This window comes from Osmerus eperlanus, chromosome 18 (genome assembly GCF_963692335.1).
Source record: "Osmerus eperlanus chromosome 18, fOsmEpe2.1, whole genome shotgun sequence".
Lineage (NCBI taxonomy): Eukaryota > Metazoa > Chordata > Actinopteri > Osmeriformes > Osmeridae > Osmerus > Osmerus eperlanus.
The window spans coordinates 7,148,946-7,160,414 of record NC_085035.1 but is presented as its reverse complement, the minus strand read 5'-3'; the positions used below and the strand labels follow the sequence as shown (position 1 = coordinate 7,160,414).

Sequence of the window (11,469 nt, the reverse complement as noted above, 5' to 3'; positions counted from 1 at the left end):
CCACGGAGCCGCGAGAACAGGGGGGGTGAGCAGAGAACAGATTTAACATTATCAAATGCTTGCCGACAGGACAATGACCAGGTGTATTTCACTTTCCCCTTGAGTAAGCCAGTCAAAGGAGCTACAACCGTAGAAAACGTTTCTACAAAAACTACATTAGTAACCCGTAAGAATGAGGAACTGTTGGAATTCCCTTTTAGTGGTGGGCACTTGGTAGTGCTCAATAAGTCACTTTAGCCTGAAGCGGCCGCATGTTCCCCTGCCACACTACCTTGCCCAGGTATCCAACAGTCCAGGTATCCAACGGTGTCCATAGTAAAGTCAAGCTAAATTCACAGTCAAGCGGGCATTACGCAGACGGTCAAACAACTGTTCAATGCCAACCGAATGCTCCTCCCATGCATTACTGTAAATCACAACATCAAGGTACACAGCACATCCTTCCAGGTCAGACAGTGTTCATAAGAGCGCTGGAAGGTGGCTGGTGCATTCTGCAATTCAAAACTCATCACTGAATAGGAGAAGAGCTCAGAAGGAGTTATAAAGGCTGAAATTTCCCTTGCTTTCTTGGACAGGCACTTGCCAATAACCCTTCAATAAATCAAATGTACTGACATACTGGGCTGAACCAACCTGATCAACACAATCCTCCATTGGAAAGCGTCTGGTTTGGTGACCCCATTAACCTTACGGTAACTTAGGTTTACGGCTTCATTTTCGTCCAGATTATTATTCAGAGTGCTCTGGTATGATAACTGATGACTGTTGAAGATCACTCAAGTGCAAATTTGGTCAGAAAGATGTCTTTGTCAAGTCGAGTGCTGGTGTTTGCGTTGACAATGACGCTATACATTGTGGAAATGGCCTCGGCTGAAACACTGTGTGGCGGAGAGTTAGTGGACGCGCTTCAGTTCGTCTGTGGAGACAGAGGATTCCATTTCAATAGACCTGGTAGATCCGACAATCGACGCTCTCAGAACCGAGGGATTGTGGAGGAGTGCTGCTTCAGCCTCAACGTCTTGGAGCAGTACTGTGCCAAACCCGCCAAGTCCGAGAGAGACGTGTCAGTCCACTCTCTACAGGTCATACCCGTTCTCAAACAGGAAGTACCCAGGAAACAGCACGTTACCTCCAACTACAAGTATATCCACTGGCAACGGAAGGCGGCCCAGCGCCTTCGGAGGATCGTCCCCTCCATACTGCGGACCAGGAAGTTCCGGTGGCAGGCAGACCAACGGAAAAACAATAATTTGTAACAAAAGATTATGAGAAAGAAATACGTGACAACAAGCCAAACCCAAACCGTTTGCGACAGGGTCTGTCCTTGGGGACTGGAAAGGAGCGCTTACAAAGGCCACAGAGCCACACCGGGCCCCGGTGTAGCTCATCAGGCCTAACGACCCACCACTTCAAACATGAAACCTGCAAAATGGGACATAGCCAGCAAGAAGGAATGTACAACTAGTGGAGTGACGGGGTCGTCACAACACTTATACGCTTAGTATCATGCCATGAGTCGTTTTGTACTTCATAATAATAAACACTTGAAATCCACTTGTTGCACATGTTGCATTATTCGCCATCTCCCTGCAATACAATATGGTCTGTTCCAATTACATCTACCATGTGGGTGTTTTTATCATCTTCACTATGTGTGGGTTGGGAGAAACTGGGACCTTCACATGTACCATCCGATTTATGTATAAACGCAGGGTTGGATGGATGAGCGATTGGGTCGATAGTTTTGTCAGGTTGTATATGTAAGAACCATCAATTTTGACAGTTATCAGGTAGTAGAATCTCAGGTTTTGGCGTCTATGTACTATGATAGCGTAACGGCATCTTGTATGGTCATTATCGTATAACTCATGTACACCCTCTGGACTCCAACATATAAGAAGGCCACATTTCAATCTGTCGGACATTCGTTTCATCTCTGATCAATGACACGTTTGGTTTAACTTCTGAGATGGCCTTGAATTCTTGTTCTCTGGCTTGTAAAATGCTTAGTAAAGTGTGAATGGGGTTCTGATGTCCCAGGTGGACAAGCTTGATACCCCCCTCACATTTCAGGTGCCCTACAACATTCAAGGGAATCGGTATCCTGAGGGTAGTATCCTCTGACCCATCACCGGTAAACTTGAAAATATCTTTATGACCACAGCTGTCTTGCTTGAATGCAGAATTAACATTATCCGGGTGTGATGGGACTTTCCAGTGTGTTTTATATTTTACACCCTCTAACTTTAGGTCACGAGCGGACATTGTTTCTACTTCTGAGTCTCGTGTTATGTTAGAATCACAGTCTTGCTTTTTAAAAGGTTGTTCCATTTCTGTAACTTCTGAAGATTGAAAGATTGTCAATTTTCTTTTAACCCTTTTAAGCCGGCCCATTCAAATATGGGCATTAAAGTGGACATGGTTCCCGCCTTAATATCTTTGCCGTCCAATCACCGATTTTATTTCTGAAAACTGCCAGATACTCATGACAAGTTAAGCTCAAAGTACATATCATTGGTTAAGGGGTTACTGGGAGGGGAAAATAAATCTATCGTCAGCAACGGCAGCCATTGTTTTTCGAGGCGGAGCCAGAGCGGAGACCATGGGAGATTGCCTTCAGTGTTAGATTTACAGCTTCGAATTGAAATCTGAAACGATATTCTGAGTAAAGACAAGTTTCTTAATATGTGTTGTCAATATTGTCAATTAAAAGTCTAAACTTTTTACTTACGAAGAATTTGTTTGTGGGAGTGACGCGAGTTTTTTCAGGAAAAAACTCGCGTCACTCACCATCTAACACTCGATTCCGTGTTAGATGGTGAGGATTCCACCTCGGTAGCCGAAGGGAATAATTTTGATATGATATCGAAGAGCATTACACGAGAATCGCTTCCAGTATTGAATGGAAGTTGATGATCTGCGGCTCTCATCGCCTTTGTCTTGTGATGTTGTAAGGTAGCGGTCCCAGAACCTGTGTCGGTTGAGACCGCTGAGGGTTTGCCTGTTAGCAGTGCAGCCGATACTCTCTGTCGACATTCCTTTTGCCACAACCACCAGCCTGGGTCGGTTTCGTCTTCAACTGCTTCACTTTCGGTTTTGCGCTTCTTTCTCTGTTGTCGTTCTTGGTCTTCGTGTTCTGTGAACGGTGAGACGCCTTTCCTTGATGTGAAGCTTTCTTGATGGCATTCTTGTTCTCTTTCTTGTCCCCAGTAACAACTTGAGCCGTGCTCCCACCACATGGCGATCTGGTTCGGTTTTGGTCTTTTGTTAGACAGGGAGAACAATGGCGAGCTGGGTATTTGGAGCTCCTTCTGTCCTTGACTTTGGTCGACTTCCCACGCTCTCCACTTGTCGACTTCCCATTTTTCCTCAACGCTTGACTTGTAGACCCTACGGTGATTGAGGCAGTATTGATATTCCCAGTCTGCCCGACCTCGGATGTTTTGGAGGTCCGGCGGTGGGGGTTCCGATCGTCTTCCAATACATCCATTGTCGGCGTATCGAGAGATTGTAGCACACAGTGTAGTGCAGATGCCACCGAGGAGCAATCTGTCTATTTGTGACACAGCTGGAACCCTCCTGGGTTCAGGCTTGCACACCGCGGGTGATATTCGATAAGCGTAACCGCACCGTTGACACAATTCAGCCTTATATTGATCACGCGATAGTAGATGCTGATCAACTATCAATGCTGTGTTAAGTTTACCCAGCTCTTGACACCAAAGGTCCAGAGATCCGCAACACAAGGCTGTGAGTATCACTGCCTCATAGGGAGCGTATATAACGTCTTTGATAATCTTTTCTCCTAAACACCTGGTCACCTCTAAATTCATCCATGTGAGCCTCACACGCAACCACTGAGAGGAGGACGGAACTGGTAAGAGGTGAGTGTGATGGTTAACACTTTGCCGTGAGAGACTTGACATGTCGGAATCCTGCTGCCACAATACACACGTCCCCCACAGTGAGCATTGCGGATCGGGTATTGTAAGGACGCCTTGCTCATGGTGGCTGTGTAACCTCTCGAGGGTTAACCTACTCTGCTCATGCAAGACTTTGAATGCAAGCGGAGCTCCGAGTGTGGACAGTGTCTCGCTTACCAATTTTGAAGCAAGAGTATCCCTTTCTGCAGAGTCTAAGCTACGTAATGTAGCAGCCAAGACTGTGTGGACGTGACGGTTCATGCTGGCGTATATTCTTGATACCAGAAACTCGGGTTGATGACCTGAAACGGTGTCCCCTGTGAAGGTATATGTCTTGTAGTGCGCTACCGTATCGGAAGGTGTGATCATTTTCACCCATGCTAACGGTACTCTGGCTAAAACACTGATTCGTTTAACCTTGTGGCCTTTGATATCAATATATGTATTGGAAAAGTGTTTGGCTGTAAGAAGACCATAGTTGTCTCCGCTATGGGCGTACACAGCCCTGAGAAGGATATAACACGTATTGGGAAGAAAGTCGGAGTCAACGGGTATTCGAAAAATTCCATCAAATACGGGATCCGTCAGCGTTACGGATAGGGGTATGCGTTTCTCTATATCAAACATTTGTACCCAGGTGTATTCTAGTCGCGCTATGTCATCTACTTTGTCAAATCTTATGGTCATGTGGCGGGTAGCGCTCCAGTTGCCTCTCTGACAGGGTTCCATCGTCAGCCGTTCAGCCATGTAAGTGTGTAAGATGGTGTATAATAGAAAGACCTAAAACTCTGAGTTGGTTTCTGGAGTTTTATTTTAGTGTTACAAAGAAATGAGACAACTGTGTATATTATAACATGCTCCAACTCCACATAAAAGACTAGAAAGTCACTCGTGGTCACTGGTAACTTCATCTGCAACAAATGACTATGCAATCAATAGTCCTCAATGACAAATTGAGACTTATCCACGATCATGGCGGCCGATATAACATGGCAGTCAGATTTATCCTCTTGTGTAACGTCACCTTGGACTGACACAGACCTGGACGGCTGATCGTCTTGAGTGGAAGACGACCCCCCTCCCTCGTCTTCACAGTCATCCTCGGAACAATCTTCATTGCTGTAAGACTCACTGTCGCTGAGTTCAAGATAGCAGCTGCGAGTGGTATTACATTTGAAAGCCTCCATATACTCAGTCATATCCTCAAAGTCTTGAGGATGACCAGTTGACTCAGAGAGAAGTTGAGTCTGCTTCAAGGTTACAGTCTCCACATTGTCTCCGGTGTCAGATTCAAGTCTGTTTAAATCTTTGTATAGTCTCATAATCTCTTCAACCGCCTCTGGTTTCTCACCCAGGCTGTGTGTGATGTTTAAGTAGACGTGTAGGTTATCATTACATCCCACAGACCCTTGCCGACACCCTTGGACCATCTGCCACCCGTTGTCAAAAGCTTTAACACCATAATGTGTGCAGATTACAGCTTTCAGCCTTTTAAAGGATATAGCGCGAACGCCTTTAAAAAGCTCGACGTCATGTCGGAAGACAGAGTCCGATGTGTTATCAGTCATAACCTTGTTGATCTCTAAACATTCAATTGAAAAGTTGGGTCATATCAGACACTATTGACCATGCACACTGCACAGCGTGAGAATAACGTTTCTACATCCACTAATACTTCGGAAAATATAGGCTGACTGCATTTCATACAAGATGTGTACATCTGTTTCAAGTCAGTAAACGTGCAGGTGTTGACATCTCTGGTGTTGAGTGGGACGTTTATCATGGTCGCAGCACAGCATGAAGACACAAATTTCAGTTGTTCAAAGTCAAATTCAACATCAATGTTTTTTGGGTTACCTTTCACCTCAGACGAGTGAAAGGTCTGATTCTTTAGACATCTGGAGCACCTCAGGTCTCCCTCGTCCTTATGCGGCTGCTGACTGGGTTCTCCGGGTACAAGGAGTATCTGCTTGTGATTATGGTCCACCCAGTTAATGTAGCAGTTTAGCACGGCGTACAGTAGCATCTGACACCCAGGCTTTAATTCACTCAGCTTATGAAAATGCTCACTGTGAATAATGTCAACAGCTTGACGCAGTTCAGGTAGACAAGCAGCCGCCATTTCCAATGGTTGATCAGTTGTGTAAGCAATGGCAAGGTTGTAATAACAACTCAGGCTCCATTCTGAATTGATTGTAAGCATAGGGTGTCCGATGTTTTTCACCACTTGGAATGCTTTGATGAGTTTTGCATAGTAAGATTTCCTCCTCATTGAAAAACTTAATTTCCGCCATATAATTGAACCTTCAACGGAGTCTGAGTGGACTTTCTTCCTTTTCCGATTGATGACTTTATGGACATCAACATTCTTCACAGGCTTATTACAATCCTCCTTGCCAAGCTCGGTCTTACATGCAGATGACTCAAAATATGTGGATTTTGATTTACGTTTATTGTATTTACTAGTTAGGTTTCTTGACACAGTTGTCAATGTGTCACTACTCTGAGATGTAATTGCTATAGATGGTTCATGTAAACTGTTTTTGTTATAATTCAATGGTCCGTCCAAGTCATGGGTGTAAACTCCTGCAGTAGGTGGATGCTTCAGCTGTGGGTCTTTGTGACAATGTTGGTTGGTTAAGACGGACTGTCTTTTAGGCTTTGGTTGGATGTCCAACCGATTTGTGAGGAAATCAACAGCCTTGGTTCTAATTGTGTATAACTTCTCTGTAGACTCCTCCTCATTTAACCCCAGATCTTCCTTTTGGTACCCATAAAAGTCAGCCAAGACAGCCAGTCTGATCATAACCTCACACCCCTGCATTCTTGACAATTCTTCCTTGTCCGGTAATACTACATTCAAGTCTTGTGATCCGATTAAGACTAAGGATAGATCATCCCAAAGATCGAAACAGAATTTGTAAGCGTCTTCGCACTCTGATAGATTTGTCCTAGCCGTCAACATCTTCACTATTTGAGCCTGTATTTGGGGTGTAGACGTGTTATCTCTCGATTTAGAATGGCATACTCTGCTAAGACACTCCAAGTAAGCCTGCAAGAGGATGGATTTTGCATAACGACGGGACCACACGACTCTGGTATCGTCTACCCCTGCCCTTCCAAACCCTTCGCGCCGGTACTTCTCAATTCCCCCGTGGTGTTGCATCTCTATTGTCCAAACCTTTTCCACAACGAGATCCTGAAAGTGCACGCTGAGCACCTGGGGCACTTCTTGGCTTTACAGAACATACCTCAGATGGATGGATATTTTGAAAAGACTCTCTTTCTGGGTCTGTGTAAATTGTTTACTCGGGAGAAGATCCTTTCACTTTACAAGACAATCCTGACTGACCAAGTGCTGGTTGAAAATGTTGTTGATGTACCCTACGAAGACAATGACGGAGAGAAGTCATACCCGAGTATTTTTGTTAATTTCAACCAAAACACAGCAAGTCAGAGCGTGTCTTTACTTTGCAAGTTGCTTGACTTGTTTAACATTGACGAGCTTTGCAATGGTAAAATTATGTATCAACAAGGAGAGGAGCCTCGTCATCTCATCTTTCTGTACCTCATTCAACTACTGAAAATATTTGTCAGCAGCTCCATAGAGGAGAAACACCTTGCTGTCATTTTGAGTGTTGCGTCGGCTGTCTTCCTGGAAGTGAATTTTTGCAACCCCTTGTGCGCCGCAACTATACTTCGTCCGATGTTCATTCCTTACTACGGTGAACAAGTGAGTGCTAAAAACCGAAAAGGTGACACGGAACAGGAATGCCCTGAAGCAAGATTGCAATATTACAAACTCTTCACGGGTTATGAACTTGACAAGAATGGAGTTGACGTATCGGGGATGAATGGGGATCTACACTGGACCGATGTCGGTATACTGGAACGTATGCAAGGGTGTAAGATCGTAGAAGGTGAAAGTAAAAAGCTGTGGTTCGTGTCACCTCAGATGGGTGACCGAATGCTAATGGTTAAGAATACCGGATTGACAATGATGGGAGACCAGACAGGTGAAAAAGCCATCGCTATCTGCCATTACCTGAAGTCCGATCATGTAATGGCTTACCTTCAGGGCGCTGTATTTGGTACAATATCTAACATGCTACCATGTCATGCAAACAGCGACTTCAGTGAGGATGTGATGTCCACCATCAACAATTCTATGGCTAAATTCTCAAATGCGATTCGTCACCAGAGTGCAAACTTGATGACAAATGTGAATAGACTTAAAAATACATGCCTGTACACCAATGGGGTAGGGTTCACTGGGCAGGAGAAAGGCAAGTCGTTGCAGTTTGGTAAAGTTTTCACTGGCACTGAAGACAAGAGACCCCCTCCGGTTTCCGGAAGGATGGGAGTTTTCACTTCATTGAATGTGGGACTGTCAAACAACACCATGATGAAGGCTATGTTGGACATTGCATTGCATGAAGATTCTAGTATGTCTATCAGTGCTAATTTACACAAGATGTTGTCTACAGTTTACAAGCCTGTGGGGGTTAACCAAAAGTTGAACGATATTCACTTCTATGGGCGTTATCACAACACCTTTAACAAGGGCGAATTTACAGAGGTTGCATGTGTTAAAGCCATGAGAGACCCCATCTACAACAGCGTGTTGCACGATGAGACTCTGTCCGAGTCAAGTAAGTATCAGCTAACCGTATCACACGGAGCCTTGCCGATGTGCACGCTTACCCTTGCCATGACCATGAGACAGACTGTGATGATGGTTATGGGATTTTTTTGCACTGAACTAGCCCGTGTCATTTACACTCCAAAGGTAACCGATGTTAACTTGTGTAGACAACTCACCGCGCTATCTATGACTGCAAAGTTTAGACACAGAAAGGACGATGAGAGCAACAACACGTTTGATGCATCTTATGGCATGTCGCTAAAGTTAACTGGACCAGTCTTCAATAGGAACTCAAGCATGACAGGTAGCAACTATCCAGACTTGGATGAGATGGAGTGGTTGCAAGCTACCGACAACAGTCTTCCCGATTACATAAAGATGTCGCTAAACATGATAGGTGACACGAAAAAGGAGGTTATGAAGATCATGAGGGAGAAGAATGTGAGATACAATCAATCGTGTGTTGTTTCTGACAGAGGGGAGGGTGCTGAAATTTGCCTCTGTTTTTGCTAATGAGGAGTTCATGCTCCACGCACCCATGATGGCGCTGTCAAACATGATGATATTCTCCGGCAAGAACAACAGCAATTATGCTACTGTCAAGCTATCTAAGCAGCAAAGCTGTTACTACACTGTGAGGGTTTTCAACAATGAATGCATTGACACATCACTTTACAGTAGCCAAAGTAAAGATTTCAACCGTCCCACTGATGAGAAGACTACGATCGATGATATGGTGGAGAGGATCAAGAAAGGGGTGTCTTTTGTGTTACCTAGGATAACCGTGAGTCGTGTCAAAATGATGGCTCCTGAGCTGAACGAAACTGATTTCAGCTTACTACTGTCAAAACTTAGGAATGACAACATCAAGGTGACTGGAGAAGAAGAATATTTATCTTCCGTATCTTCTTCCATGGCGTCAGAAACGAGTACCCGTGTTTCTACTGACCATCAGGGTGGTGTGAAACGAACTACAGAAGACGTAACAGGTAGCCCTGATAAAAAGAACCTCAAAGCTGATGACCAACTGAGCATATTTGACAGCTACTTTGAGTCAGATTGAATGAAGTCTTGATAGCAAATTTACCACGTTTTGGCACTGACTTAGGTTTCGGTTTACTTACCACGTTTGACACTGATTTAGGATTTGACCACCCAGATTGAAGACACGTGTGTATATATATCCTATATGTTGTACTGCTATGGTGTATTGTATGTATGAAATAAAAACAAATGTTATCCAGACACATCATCCATCGTCTATAATTTTATTTATTACACATTCACACCGTGATGATAAATTGTATTAGAGTATTACACGGGTCTGCAATTCAGGACTGTATGAAATGGATAATGTGCAGGTGTAACAGTTCAACTAAAACCACCATTTGCTTGTAAGCACAGCCGAGAGTGTGTAAATCCTCTCTCACGGTGAAAATGAATCGATTTTCCATGCTGCCAATGGTGCTCCCTAATTGACCATTGCAGACTCTTGGTACCCTCATTTTATTCCGAGAATCAAGCCTAACAAACTCCTCCATGGCTCTGTCGTAATCTGACTCCCCACAGTAAGAGAGTTCAAGCTCCCCCTGTTCAAGACGGGCACAGATAAGAGGATTGAGTATTCCGCTGACTGAAATGAGCCTATGAGAGTTGGAGTTGGAGTTATCCTCGGGACAGGTAATCTTGGTAAATTTGCACCTAAGAGGCTGATCATTTTGGTGTGACACCCTTGCCACATTGGGAGGGTCAAATGAACACATTCCGTATATGTTCATGAAGTCATAGGAGGAGGTGCTCTGATTTTCCACATGCTCTCTCACTATACTCTTTATGTCGGACAAGGCTTTATTTCTCAGTTCACAGTACGCACGCCTGTACTCCTCATCGACGGTCTCACATCGTTGCTCTCCTGATAAGGAGGTCATACTTTGCATCTGTAACCGATGCCTCTTTGCTGGTGGACCCCCGACAACTAGCGTCTGCTCACTTGATTGCTTCCAACTGGGTAGTATTCCATAACACGCTTTAATTGCCGTGGCAACAAAGAACAACTCAGGAATGCCTTTGCTTAATCCGACCGTCAAATGTCCCGGTCCGCACGTTGACATACTGAGGTACGATCTCTTTCTTGTTTACCTAATAAATGAGTTGGAGTGTACTACCGCAACCAAGGTCTGGCTCTCCAGTAAAGCTTTAATAGAATGTCTGACGTAGCACAGAGAGCTGATTTCAGGTCCTAAAGCCTGGTCACCTAAAGCTCGAGCCTATGTTCACTTTGAGGATGGAAGTCACGGTCAGTTTTCAGTTTTAAAACCTAGTGGGTCATCAACGATTCAGTTACTGGGAAAGTTAGTACCTGTGTACTGTAGACTGTGCTACTTGTCCGAATGTCACGACTACGCCAAGGCTGAGGCTCAGGCTTTGTTGGTAAGCCTGACAGGTTTAAGGGACTGTAGGAACGAGGTGATCCAATTTGAAATCAGAGTTTTGACGTATCTAATAGACAACTTGTCAAGTTCGCCTCCCTGTGAATGGGGGGAGGTTTGTCAGTCACCTGATGTTTCAGTTGAAACCAAGATAGCGGTTGAGCTCCTCTGGTCTCATTTGGTGTTAGTGTACGCTGGCAATCGCAAGCTTCTGTTGTGTAATCTGGAAGCGTTCTTCATCAGACCCCACGACTCTGTGAATTTGTGTCCTAGTGATCTTAGGGCTGCTCTATTCGTACACGGTAAACATGACCCATTCTCTCTGCGTAAAGAACGCCACCGTAAACAACTGGCTATGTACGGAAAACAATGTCCCGTTATTCAGCCGGGCTCGAAACGCAAGTCTAACCGTGATACCTCAAGATCGAGCCCCCTTGCCGGCAACCGATTACACGAGTCTCGACTGTCCCGC

At 44.7% G+C, this 11,469-nt stretch overlaps 1 protein-coding gene across 1 annotated transcript; it reads left to right on the top strand.

The window, feature by feature from the left end:
• The first annotated feature begins 782 nt into the window (after window positions 1-782).
• Window positions 783-9,631, top strand: LOC134038680 (uncharacterized). Its single transcript, XM_062484213.1, has 2 exons — window positions 783-1,241; window positions 9,077-9,631. Exons 1-2 carry the CDS (start codon window positions 801-803, stop codon window positions 9,629-9,631), a joined length of 996 nt encoding a protein of 331 aa, XP_062340197.1. The 5' UTR covers window positions 783-800.
• Window positions 9,632-11,469: the final 1,838 nt, after the last annotated feature.

Coding starts and splice junctions, on each gene's coding strand:
- LOC134038680 (XM_062484213.1), top strand. CDS start 801: ATGTCTTTGTCAAGTCGAGTGCTGGTGTTTGCGTTGACAATGACGCTA. Junction 1,242..9,076: donor GGCAGGCAGACCAACGGAAA/AACAATAATTTG, acceptor GCCTCTGTTTTT/GCTAATGAGGAGTTCATGCT.